Here is a 14134-nt window from a genome sequence, read left to right as displayed (position 1 = left end):
GGCTTGGGCCAAGACAGAAGGTATTAGGAGGCTGGCGGTTGGGGAGGAATGAACCATCTCAGTTTGGGAAGATCTTCCAGTGATACCCTGTCTACAGGTAGTGAAAGTGAGCATTTTCATGATGTGTGGGCACATTTTTATATAATCATTAATGGTGGAAAAAACAGTTGTCTAACCTCATTTGTTTGAATAGCTGTGGACAGTCTGTAACATCCCAGTAGCTAATCCAATGGCAACTGGCAAACAGTTTTTATCCTATTATATAATGATGAAACTGGGCTGCTGGTCCTCCTACGAATACTAAGAGTTCAGTTGCTAGGCACCACTGTTGCTCCTCTGAGATCTCTTCTTTATCTCCCTCCCTCTCTCTCAGGTTTTATACCCAGTTCTTTTATGCAGGAGAATTTTGAGAGTTATGGATTCATTATAGTAATGGCAACATATCATTAAACAATTTAATGCCAAGGTTTGGAGTAAAGGTGTAGGGAAAGAGGGAAGGGCAGTGATGGCAGTGGCAGGGTAGCCTGGTTTGCTTCATGTTTTGTGAAGAGTTTTGGGATTCTGAAGGAAGGATTTGGGAACATTAACTTCATATTTAAGCATGGATTTCATATCAATGAGTGCAATATTTATATAGATTTCTATGCTGAAGAGAGTTCCACTGTAACTAGAAGCCAATATAAAAAGTGGGAAGGAGAAATATCTGACTTAGGTACGTAGACAGAGAAAGAATATTGAATAGAATTAATTGAGAACTTACAGTATTAATGAAACCACTATTACAATCTCATTAAAAGCCAATTGAGAAATTGTTTTATAGTATCTTTGTGTGTATAGCTTCTCGCCACTTAACTACACTTATAGAGCATCTACTTGGGTTTGGTTTTTATGCATTTCTTCACCAGTCCCTCTTTCTAAGAAGAAGAAAATAAAGTTTTCATTAAAAATTCTACTGAGGAAGGAAAGTAGTTTAAATTCCTAAGGTAGAATGCTCAATACATCAATTTTGCAAACTTCCAGAATTTATTTGAATGGCCTCACTTTACATCAGACTCCTTGTTCTCTGCCTATACAAGGAGCATTCTCCATCAATACCTTCTGAGCATTGATAAGTTTGGTGCTAGCAGGGCTTATGAGGCAAGGGGACGCAGCAGGATCCACCGGGGCAGCCGATCCTGTTGTCAAACTTTCTTCCCCTCCTTCTTTCTGATGTAGAGCTTCCATCACCCCTTCTCCCCTGCTGGAGAGGGGCTGTACCATTTTGGGGTTTGCCTCAGGAGATTCCAACTTGGCAGGTGGTGGACTCTTCTTCCTTGGAGGTTTTTAAGCAGGGGTTGGATGGCCATCTGTCATGGATGTTCAGCTGAGATTCCTGCATTACAGGTAGTTGGACTTCCAACTCCACAATACTGTGATTCTACATGCATCTCTCATATATTGTGCTTCTGTAGAGAAGAAGTGGCAACATTTATGTGTTTTCAGAATTTTGACCAGCATGTGAGATTTGTTAAGTAGCCTAACAATTCAGTAATGGTTTGGGTTCTATGTTTATAAGCAGTGATACAAACCTTTTCTTGTTGTACTGTGAAATCCCCTTGCCCTGCCACTTTCCCCAAGGGAAAACCCGGTCTTTACTGTTGAATCAGAGCAAATGTCAATCAGGTTTTCTTTGGATTGACGTTTACTCTGATTCAGTGCTAAAGAGTGGGTTTTCTGGGGGAAAGTGGTGGAGCAAAGGAACAACTGCTCAGACCTGCACATAGAAAGCATGAGACAAGTAGAAAAATGGATGAGCCTTCGGTGAGAGTCAAGCTCTATTGACCTGTTGTACCTGTGCAGAGCAGGGGACACAGGTGGCGCTGTGGGTTCAACCACTGAGCCTTGGGCTTGCCGATCGGAAGGTTGGTGGTTTGAATCCCTGTGATGGGGTGAGCTCCCGTTGTTTGTTCCCTGCTCCTGCCAACCTAGCAGTTTGAAAGCACGTCAAAGTGCAAGGAGATAAATAGGTACCGCTCTGGCAAGAAGGTAAACGGCGTTTCCGTGCGCTGCTCTGGTTTGCCAGAAGTGGCTTAGTCCTGCTGGCCACATGACCCGGAAAAACTGTCTGCGGACAAATGTCGGCTCCCTCGGCCTGTAGAGCAAGATGAGCGTCGCAACCCCAGAGTCGTTCACGACTGGACTTAACTGTCTGGGGTCCTTTACCTTTACCTTTTTTTTTACCTGTGCAGAGCCTCTGCATGGTGCAGCTCAGGATCTGGCCTGCTCATTAAGCTAGGGTGGGTGTCAGCCTGGTACTAGCCTGGGTATGGAGAAGGCTTCTCCATCCTTCCTACTTCCTGCATGCAGCATCCTGAGCAGAGAGAAAGGAGAAAGGGATCAATGCAAGTTCTTAACTAGATCATACATGGCAAATCACCATCCAGCCTCTGCTGGAGGAGTCTCATGCTCTTGCAGTCAGAAAGTTCTCTCTGGTGTTTAGTCGGAATCTCCTTTCTTGTAACTTGAAGTCATTGGTTCGGGTCCTACCCTCCAGAGCAGGAACAAATCATCTCTAGGGATGAGGGTGAAAATGTTTGTGCTTGTTCAAATGGGGGATAGGTAGGACTGGACCCTGAGAGTGCAGAGGGACATGATATCAGTTCAGGAAGGCTGAAGCACCATAGGGTCAAGCACATGCATCAAAGACACTTGGAGAGAGACACCATATATAAATGTTTATAAACTGATCCTAGAAGCCTCTGATCCAAGATGGGTGAACTGGAGCGCTTGGCTTTAAAAGATGGAATAGATATAGAGGGCATATAGTGGAATGGAGAGAACAAGTGAGACATGGTTATCTCCAGATAAAAGCTCCCTAGGAAGGGCAGGGCAGGGCCTACTGGAGGATATAGAACCTAGAAGGATTCTTTCTCATCCGCAGACTTGCTGTGGGTGGTGCTGGTGGGCCACAGAAGTAGTTTAGTATGGAGAACATACTGGATCATCCTCCTGACAAAAATGTCCAGGGTGAAATGGGAATTGACTTCAATGGCTGTCCCATCTACTGGTGTGTTTAAGTCTCAAAGAAGCAAAATGTCTAAATACCCTGTGTGACTGTGCTCCGGAATGATTGGATTTAATCTTAAGTGTCACCCAGGACCTGGTGCAAGATGTAAATGTTGAACTGATTGAGAACAGTGAACATAATGCTATGAAATCCAAGATATATGTAAGAGGACAATTGCCAAGAAAATGTAACAGTCATATTTGACTTCAAAAGAGGAAAGTGAAGACGGTCATATCTCTTTATAGAGATTGTCCAAAGCCACAATAAAAGAAGTTCAGCTAGCATGTATATCGCAGATCAAGAAAGGTGCTGCCAGGACCAAGAGGATGCCAGCTTGATTAATGAGTAGAGTCAAAGGAGCTGTTGGAGGCAAGAAGTCTTCTTTGATAATATGGAAGTCTTTTCCAAAAAAGAACACAAACTGTGGCAAAAGAAACACAAGCAGCAATAAGGGGTTTGAAAACCAACCAACCAACCAATACCAAGCAAGAGAGGTGGCTGGGTCTTTGGATGAGAAAGGGTGTCAAAGGTGTGCTAAAGGAGGAAAGCGAGATGAGTGCTGCAACCCCAGAGTTGTCCGTGACTGGACTTAACTGTCAGGGGTCCGTTACCTTTATAGAGGAGGAAAAGGAGGTTGCAAAGGAGCTGATTGAATTTTTTTACATGCATTCTCACAATAGAAGACGCAGGGCAGGTCCCTGCACCTGAGGAACTGAGGCAAGTAGTGGTGATAAGAGATGAAGTTAGTGGCCTTATGGACTAATTTCAAACTGACAATCACTGGGTACAGATTGTACCCACTACAGAAAGCTATGTTAAATTGCCGATCTTCTAACAAAAAAGTAACTTATCCATAAGATCAGCATATATATATATATATATATATATATATATATATACACTAAAAAGTAACCAATGTAGGACAATTTTTTTTAAAGGACTTCAGGTTGGATCTAGGAAATTGCAGTCTGTTCCAGGAAAACCAGTGAGAAGCATTATTAAAGACTTAGTCTTTCAAAAAGCTTTTGACAAAATACCTCACCAAAGACTCAGAATGAGCTTAGCAGTCATGGTTAACTGGTTAAGGAGCAGGAAGCAGCAAGTAGGAATAAAAGTGCAGTTCTTCCAATGGGAGGATGTAGAAAACGAAGTCCCCTAAGGATCAGTATTGAGACGTGTGCTTTTTAACTTGTTCATTAATTGTCTACAGTTAGGGGTGAAAAGTGAGGTGTCCAGGATTGCTGATGACACCAAATTGTTAAAGGTGGTTAAAGAAAAAGCACTTATTAGAAGGTCTAAAAGGATCTCCCCAAATTGGGTGTGTGGGCTTTAAAATGGAAAATGCAAACCCATGTAAGCAAGGATAAAGTGATCCTAATTTCACTTATACCCTCCTGGGGTCTCAACTGGCAGTGATTGATGCAGCTTGATGAAGATGTTGATCCTGCTGCAGAAATGGAGAATTCCATGTTAGGGATTATTACGAAAGAGATTGAAAATTAAACTGCCAATGTCATGGTGTCATTATGCTAATCTGTGGGGGGACCACACTTAGAATAGTGTGCAGTGCTGCTTGGCTCCCCTCAAACATTTGGGTCTTTCTAGTTTGGAAAAAAGTGAGTAAAATGAGGGACAAACTCTAGGCCTATAAAATTATGCATTGTTGTGTATGGAGAAAGTTGACAGGGACCATCTCTCTCTCTCTCTCTCTCTCTCTCTCTCTCTCTCTCTCGTAATACTACAACCCAGGGCAATCCAATGAAGCTGAAAGTTGGAAGATTCAGGATTAGAGAAAGTACACAGTGCATAAAGTATAAGTACTGTAAATAAATAAGAATTATGAAATTTCCTCCTGCAACCAACGTGACCACCAGCCTGCATGACTTTAGAAGAGGTTAAACCAGTTCCTGGAGGATAAGGCTATGAATGACTTCTGGTCATGAGGCTTATGCCGTACCTCAACTGTCAGAGGCAGTATTGCTCTGCATATCAGTTGCTGGGCTTCCCAAGCAAGGAGAGCGCCTTCTCACCCTGTTCCTCTTTGGGGATTTCCCATAGGAATCTAGTTGGCCACTGTAAGAACAGGATCCCGGATTAGACAGGCCTTTGGCTTGATCCAGCAGAGTTCTTACGTTCACATGCAACATTCTTGTGCTCATGTAAGCGATTTACTTATGTATAGGGAAAATGGCACAAGTATATTCCATGTAGGGTTATTGTGACGGGTGAAAGAGTCTGTAGTCCACTCCTTGCACCAGTTCCAGGTTAAAGCTAAAAGTTCTTTGGTCCTTGCAGTAAAATAAAATAAAATTAATACTACATTGTTCAGTCATGCTAACAACACTTTTATTTTATGATTTGCTGTTTCCAGGGCACAGACAGAAGCTTGATGACTCTAAACCTAGTTTGTTCTCTGAGCGCCTCAGTGATTTAGGGCGCATTCCTCATCCCAGTATGAGAGTAGGGGTTCCGACCCAGAGCCCACGGCCCTCTCTGAACTCTGCACCAAGCCCTTTTAATCCACAAGGACAGAGTCAGATCACAGGTAAGAGACAGAACCATGGGCTTGTATGGGCCATGGGAATGATTGATTATAGTAGGCCTTTTGTTGTTTCAAAATGTAGAAAAATAACTGTGAAAGGTATAAGCAAATGTAAGCTAGTGGGGAATAGATTTTTCTGTAGCATTCATGACAAAATCATTTAGTCTTCTTTCTTGTTTGCAGTCAAAATTGGGGGTGGGATGAAATGGAGAGGAAATTCTCATCTTTCAGGTCTCATTCATGGAATTGGTCTACGCGCAATGATAAAAATATGTAAATTTTCCAGCTATACATGTTTATTTAGGATTGCTCTTTAGGACAGTTTGCACAGCATTGTCATTCTGCGTCCCCCCCCTGCCCTGCCATGTTTATTATGTGATATTGTGGCTCCTCTCTAGCATCCATAGCTATGCATCACTGTTTCAGTAAACTATGAAACAGGCCACTTTGAGAGATGCATACATTTTTTTTTCAAGCCAAGAGATTGCTTTCACTATTCAAAACAGAATGTGTGTAGGGAAAGCAGAGAAAATCTAAAGCGCTGAGGTCCATATAAAAAGAAACAGCAGCAAACCTAGGCCAATTGTTAACACACACACACACACACACACACACACACACACACACACACTTGGGTGAACTTCTCTTTGTTTATATACAATTTTATTCTAAAGATCCCAATAAAAAGTGGAAAGCCATTTTGTGGGTGTGGGGTGGGGAGTGGGAAATGTTAATGAAATGCAGCCCTTTTTTCAATGCGAGCCCCAATTTTGTTTTATCCTTTAAAAAAAGAAGGCTGAGTCTATACAGGCATGTCTTTAGTTCAGGCCCATTTACACATACTACTAGTGACATGAGTTTTTAACTGCTTTAAGCCACATTGAATGGTGCAAAGGCACTGGAAGTGCAGTGAGGCAGGCAGACAACAGGGAGATACGTTTTTTAAATTAGCAAATAAAGTGATGTGATTCTAAATTGTTGTGGTACATGTCTGAAGATCTGGATTCTGTGGTTGGAGTTCATCCTCTGGCTCCTTCCCACTTAGTTGTTGCCCAGCAGGGAGGTTAATGGCTGAGCAGACCGGAGCCATCTTCTTGGCCCTGCCCACTGGAGTCTCCTGTGCATATCACAGAAAGGTGGGGTTTCGCCATGAGGAGGTGGCCATCGTTCTGCACCGAATCTTTGTTTGATTGCTATATAATACTAGACCAGTGACTGAGAACAAGTTTTCTTCCTGATTCCATATGGTGATCATTTTATGTTGTCACGCGGATGGATCCTAGGTTCTCCTGTAACTTTTGAAATGTCACATGCTCTTCTTGTTCACATGAATGCTTTCCGTAGAACAATCTGCTGCTGGCTTATGATTAAAAACATACCACTTTTTGTTCTGAGTCAAGAGCAGCACATTAAAAGCCTATAAATGGTAGATGCTGTTCAAATTAATGAGGGTATTGAATACTATAGAGAATGTTAGGAGTTCACAGTTCACTCTATGTAGCTAAAGAGGCAGCAGTGGAAATATTACAATATCTCTTCTAAATAAGTGTAAGTCTACAGATGATAAGAGGTAGCACTGCTTGGCAGAACACAGCAATTTGTACTTAGAAGAACATGCATTCCCTGCCAAACATTTGAAATGTGCTTTGCCTTTTTTGATAGTGATTATTTCTGCCATGCTTGAAAGTTTGCATTGAGTTACAACTGCATATTTCTGATGCTGCAATTTGTGCCCAAGCCAAGTGTACTTTTGCCACCTACTATAATTCAAAGACTTCTGTGCTGAAATATCACTGGAAGAGGTATTCAGGAAGAAAGACACACTAGCACAAAGAGGTTTGTAATCAGAAATCAAGTGCTGCACCAAACATCCAGTACAACTTGCATAAAATAGCATTTAATGCTTTGATTTATAGTAAACATTGTGGGCGGGTTTCATCTAACGAGTCCTGTCAGTGGAAGCCCCTCCATTTTACGGCTGCCATATTTCAAAAAGTATGAACCAGGACACCCTGGAAGTTGTTGATCCTGCAGGGAGAGGAGGAGTGAGAAAGGCCCCGGGCTCAAGCAGAAGCCCATATGCACACCGTTTCTGCTAATGGGATTCTTTGAGCGAATGTCGCCCGTTGTGCCCATTGGGAGTGGTGGCGAACATGCAGTTTTATAGTAGAAGGTCTTCAGCTATAGAGTTCTCCCAGCTCTAATCTTCATAATGTGCAATCAGTCAAGCATTTAGTTTGGCAGTAAAAATACTTTCCTCTGAGTGTCAGAGGTAGCTCTGCACAGGGAGTAGTAGTAGTACTCCACAATATCATGCCCAGGTAGTATTCTGGCATACCACAAAAAACATGCTGTGCTGAGAAATTACTCCAGAATCAGAATACTGTAATCAGAACTTTGATATTAGTTATGTTTATTGATTTTGCATTATGTCTTCATTATATAGCACTTCTCGACAGGTTCCTCCTCCTGGGGGCTTCCTTGCTAAAATAGACACAAGGAAACAACACGAGGAGAGAGAAATTTGATTACTTCAACTGCGGGTACTTTGGCTTAATTACAGTAGGGTATTTGGAATAATTAAGACAAGAAATGCATCAGTTTCTACAAAGCAAACATAAACACAATTGCTTCATTTCTGATTGTTCAGTTAAATTGCTTACTTTATTCCAGGCATGCTCTTCCACGGGTAATGCATGATTTACTATAGCCTTTAGTATCCCTATCAAATCCCTTCTGAATAATGATGAAGTAGATGTTGACCAAGTATTACATTTCATTTTCTTTCCATGTTCCATACTTTAGTCCCTACTGAATCCTTTTCAGCAGGCATTTGTACTGTATTTAGATGTGTACACACATCTAGTTTATACACATTTAGTTCTCTCTCTCACACACTGTATTTATTGATAATGATTTAAAACCCTCTGTGAAACATGCAGAATCTGGCAATGCAGATATGGATTGGTAGAAGGTCATTTTTATTCAGCAGGGCGTTTTAACTAGTGCACTGCAGAAGCAACACCGAAAGGCCATTAAATACAAACTCTCCAATAAGGTTTGATGATTCCTGAGGAAGTACAGACCCAAATGAAAGGCAGTACATTGATCATCAATAAAAAACCTTTCCAAATCCAAATTTTATGCTCCACCAGCCCCACCCTCACAAAACATGCCTGCATATATGACACTTCTGTCATATATTTTAGATTTTTCCCCCTTCTAAAATTCAGCTGGCCAGGATTATTCTATATGAGACAGGAAAAGCCAAAGGCCTGGTGGTAAGAATGTGGTCAGTGTGCCTGGTGGAATTTCAGTGGAGGAGTTGTAGTAGGAAGTGTAAGTGGAAGTTAAGTGAGGTTTCATGCTCCATCACCACTATGCCAACATATGATCTATAGGCAATCTGTGACTTCAGTAACCAAAATAACAGCATGCAAAGTCAAGTGGTCTGAACCATGAGAAACAGTTTTTTAAACCTCAGCAGCACACAGTTTTCATTTCTCAGGCCTGGGGAAATACCCTATTAATTCATTATGCTTGAGTTTAAAAGATGTTTGGCTGGTGTATTTAGGACCAGATCTAGATTTTGCTCTCTGCACAGTCTGTTGCTGTGCCATGCTTCCTGATGTGAAGTGTGTGCTGTTGTCAGTTCAAGTTGTTTTGACAGTGTTATGAGCGACACCATGAAATCACATAAATTCTGTGACGGCAGCAGAGGAAATTAACAAATGGGAGAAATGTTATTTCCAAGACTTTGGTGTGTTTAATGCATATATTCTAATTTGCATTAACACACTGAGACTTGAGGGGCTGTTGGTCATGTTGGCTGGAGCTAAAGAGGTTTTTATGAGTTGCTGGGCTTTTCTTGTTGGTATTTAGATTGTTTTGTTTTGAAGATGTTGGTATTTTGTGATGGTTGTTTAATGGGTTTTATTGTACAGCATGTATATTTTATTGTTGTGTTTTTTTAAAAAATTTTTTTAATCAAAATTAAAACAAAACATATTATCCTAAAACATATCATCCTTATTTCCCCCCCATTTTCCCTCCCTTCCCCCACCCTCCCCCACAAAACCCACCCAGCCCCCCAGCTTTCCTCAGTTCCAGTCCTTGATTTCTCTGAGAATGCTGTTTTCTGCATATTACAAAGTTGTATAGATCCTCAAACTATTTAGCTGATTATTATCAATAAAAAGTTTGTGAATGTTTATTCAAAGCCAGCCAAGGAGTCCAGTTCGCTTTGTTGCAACTTCAAATACTTCGTAAAGGGTCCCCATTCATCCTTAAAGTCACAGTTATCTTTGTCCCGTAGCTTATATGTCAGTTTTGCCAGTTCTGCATAGTCCATCAATTTTTCTTGCCATGATTCTTTAGTTGGGGTTTCTTCCGTTTTCCATCCTTGTGCTATTAGAACTCTCACGGCCGTTGTTGCATACATGAAGATGGTTTTCACCTTTTTTGGCAGATCTTTCCCTACAATCCCTAACAAAAATGCTTCAGGTTTTTTAACAAATGTTAAATGGAACATTTTCTTCAATTCGTTGTATATCATTTCCCAAAATTTTTAAATTACATTACAATCCCACCACATATGATAATGCATTAACACACTGAGACTTGAGGGGCTGTTGGTCATGTTGGCTGGAGCTAAAGAGGTTTTTATGAGTCGCTGGGCTTTTCTTGTTGGTATTTAGATAGTTTTGTTTTGAAGATGTTGGTATTTTGTGATGGCTGTTTAATGGGTTTTATTGCACAGTATGTATATTTTATGGTTGTAAGAAGGTTTGAATATACATTCTGAAGAAAAGGAGGGAAATTCATATTTGTCTATTTATGAGCTTAGGTGTTGCCATCTGTCCACCTGTCACTGGAGTCCTCTATGCAACTGTGAAATTTTATACTGGTGTGTTTGCTACTCCACCATCCCTATGAAACGCCACAGTTTGGAGAATATTAACATACTATATTAATGCTGTCTAGCCAACATTGTGTTTCATGGGAATCTGTAGAGTGTTTTATGGACTCCTGTAGTTGCCTTTTCTCTCTGACCCTGTAACTGACAGGCCTCAGCCACTTCCCCGGGTGTCACAGCACTGGGCGGATTTGAAGTCCCACCACTTTCCCCATGATCTCCAGAACATTCTTCTTAGATTTTTGTGGGTTTCAGCCGTTTGCACAGAGTATTGTAGTCAGTAGCTGTCTTGCAGTGTTATACAGAGCAGTTGCTTATAGATGTTTGGATCTATAAGCAGACTGTCCAGAGGAGAGGAATAAAGTACATTCTCAAGACTGTCGTCTCTCTGGAGTAGAGAAACAAAGGGCGCTTCAAAGTGCTCTTTTTAAATGCAAATACATGACAGTCTTGGGTTGTTGGCAACTGTCCGTTGTGACCCTTTGGGAACAAGGGTTCTGGTGGCTTGTTGCTAAAAATGTTCCCATTGTTCTTAAGGCTAGCAGTCAATTATTTCTTTTCATAAGCTTTGAAAATATTGATTCTATAGTTTTCATTATGCATGAGAGCAGTCCATATGGAGGATCAGTAAGGACCCTTGCTTTTAGCCCTGGGGCAACTAACCTATTGCTCTGCAGATGTTGTTGGACTTCAATGCCCATCATTGCTGCTGTTGGCCAAACTGGCTTTGGCTGAGAGGAAGTTCTGCAGCATCTGGAGGGCCACAAATTAGCCACCCCTGTCTTGGCCTGTCAACCTGGCTTTGCATACTGCTATAACCACTTGTTAGATTTTCAAATGGTTCCTGTTCACATGCTCATGGTTTTGCCGGTGAGGTTCAGGGAGAGAAAAGGTACACGGGAGAAAGCAAAGGGAGGCAGCAAGGGGTGGGGTAAGCTTGCGCTCTGCTGGTCAACCGGAGGAGCCAACTTGCTTTGTGTCACACGCCTCTGCTGATCTTTGTGGGAGAAAGCAAGTCGGTTGTAAAGAGCAGCACAACTGTAATCATGCCCCAAGTATGGTTAACTCCCCATGGAGACTTGCCTGGCACCTACCCTGATTTTGCTTCAATGTCAGGCAAACACTCTTAATCTATTTGAAGATGCACCTGTTTACACAGGCATTCCCTTGACCTCTTGACTCTAATTACTGCTTTAATTGCTGTACTTATCTAATGGAATTTTATCACCTATTTTAATAATGGATGCTTACTTTTTAATATTTTAATGGGGTTCTTTTGTTGTACCTCGGTTTAAGAACATCCCTATTTACAAACTATTCAGTATAATAACTCCGCAAAACTGGAAGTAGTGTCCTGGTTTGCGAACTTTACCTCGGTCTACGAACGGAAGCCGGATGGTGGAAGGGCACCGGTGGCGGGAGGCCTAATTGGGAAAGCGTGCCACAGTTTAAGGACGGTTTCGGTTTATTTTCATTTTTTAAAATAATCTTTATTAATTTAAATTACACACTTATACAAAGAATTTACAATCTCATACTACAAAAAGAAAATTAAAGAAAAACAATTAAGAAAAAAGAAAATAAGAAAATACAGAGAAAAGAAAGAAGAAAAAGCAAATTTATGTACATAAAAAATTAATCTTCCTAATTAATACTTAATTAAACACTTAAATAAAAAAGACTTCTAAGAAAACGAGTCTTCCAATCATTCGGTTTCGCTTTAAGAACAGACTTCCGGAACGGATTAAGTTCGTAAACCGAGGTACCACTGTATATACATATATATATATATATGTGTGTGTATATATATATATACCTCCTTCTTTGGAGGTCTTTAAGCAGAGGCTTGACAACCATATGTCAGGAGTGCTCTGATGGTGTTTCCTGCTTGGCAGGGGGTTGGACTCGATGGCCCTTGTGGTCTCTTCCAACTCTATGATTCTATGATTCTATGATATATATATATATATATATATGTACTTTAATTATAGTGTACTTTGTATTGATCTTGGGGTGTTTAGTACGTGCATGTTTATTCCTCTACATGGTCTCCCTTGGGAGGCTTTCTCCTTCCTTGGAGGCTTTTAAGCAGAGGTTGGAAGACCATCTGTCATGGATGCTTTAGCTGAGATTCCTGCATTGCAGAGGGTGGACAAGATTGGGGTCCCTTCCAACTCTATGATTCTATATATAATCATTCTTCCAGTTGCTGGTTCAAAGTACACAGCATATTCTGTCCTCTTTCTTTCATCCACTCTGCACAGATTCCCCTGGGACATCTCGTCTTTCTTACCTGCTCACCTGTCTCCTTTGTGCCTTTGTATGGACCTTTGTGACAGAATGGTCAGGTGTCTGTTTTTACTTTACAGAGGACTGTCCTCTGTTTTAAAGGGCTCTCAGAGGCGTGCTCTGCTTGAGGACTGTCTGGTCCAAGTCTGGTTTAAAGATAAACAACTATAAAAAGGGAGATCAGGAGCCCTCAAGTTGCCCATCAACAGTTAGCAGTGCTTGGTTAGCAAACTGAACAGGCATACCAGTCGGCTGGTGCTTTCCCAGCTGTGATGAGATGCTTTGCATTTCTATTTAAATTATCTAGAAAATATTTCTAAATTTGCACTCACACTTTTCCTCATGGAAACTGCTGTTTCGAAATATCCCGCATTGTGTCACCTCTCAGAAGTTGGTATGTTGGCGGCCATTTCATGACATCTCAGCAGCTTGACCACACCTGTGAAAGTGCTGCAGGTAGGCAGAGAGGCAACAAGCGGTTTAAAAATTAGTTGAAGGGACACTAGAAAGACTATTATGAGTTCAACTTGAATTTGTGTCTGCTTATGTGAAGCACTAAAGAGAGTGTGACTTTTGTGCAACAGCCGTCACTCCCACCCTGCCTGCATGTTGATTGAGCCTCTTTGAATAAAACAGTGAAGGCAAGGGTCGCCTAACTTGCAAGCCTGTAATAACAGTAAACTGATGGAAGAAATGAATAAGCAATCTTTGACATTTCCTGTTCTAATAGAACCTACATGGTAGGGAATTTGCAGTTTGCATATTATTTAAGGCTTCACCCCTTTAGCTACTTGTTGCAGCCAAGCTATGCATGAAGCTAAGCAATGAAGTGAGCAACATGCCTCCCTATGCTATGAAGTTTTTGTCTGTCTCATGCAGGGGGAGCAGAAATGTTTACAGAAGGAGAGCTGCTGTTAGTAATCACCCCCAAATATTTTTAATGGCCCTGTTTTGCTGTTCAGAAACTAATAGTTTTCTCCACTGGTTAGTCTGCTTTTGACTATCTGCTATATAGGGCAGAGGAAGACTGGGTGAGTCGCAGGCTATTTTCTTGCTCCTCTAGCCTCTGTAGGTGCTTTGCCCTCCTCCCATGTCGGCACTGAGCATTCCTCTGGGCAAAACCAGTCTCCTTCCGATTAAACAGCTCTGGGGGTTCTTGCGTTTTCTTTGCCTTTAACAAGTGGGAAAGCATGCTGTGCTTGTCAGAACTCATGATGATTTGTGAGTGAGCTTGGAGCTTCTGGCCCACAGAGACCCACACGCGACTGGGTCTCACAGACACACCACTCGAAATAGCAAGAGAATAAGGACAGGGGAAAGCCACCTGAACAATTCCCCAGTG

The 14134-nt window shown here is 41.5% G+C and overlaps 1 protein-coding gene across 11 annotated transcripts in view; it reads left to right on the top strand.

The window, feature by feature from the left end:
- RUNX2 (RUNX family transcription factor 2) overlaps positions 1 to 14134 on the top strand; it is a 223478-nt gene that overhangs the window by 131844 nt on the left and 77500 nt on the right. For 7 of the 11 annotated variants that reach the window (XM_053380328.1, XM_053380334.1, XM_053380329.1 and 4 more), the window contains one exon: positions 5418 to 5591. The exons of the other annotated variants lie outside the window; for them this stretch is intronic. In XM_053380328.1, coding sequence (XP_053236303.1) covers positions 5418 to 5591 — 174 coding nt within the window. The remainder of the gene's footprint in view (positions 1 to 5417; positions 5592 to 14134) is intronic. 11 annotated transcript variants of the gene reach the window in all.

Source organism: Podarcis raffonei, chromosome 3, assembly GCF_027172205.1.
Source record: "Podarcis raffonei isolate rPodRaf1 chromosome 3, rPodRaf1.pri, whole genome shotgun sequence".
Lineage (NCBI taxonomy): Eukaryota > Metazoa > Chordata > Lepidosauria > Squamata > Lacertidae > Podarcis > Podarcis raffonei.
The sequence above is the reverse complement of the archived record's forward strand: the minus strand, read 5'-3'. Positions and strand labels throughout refer to the sequence as shown.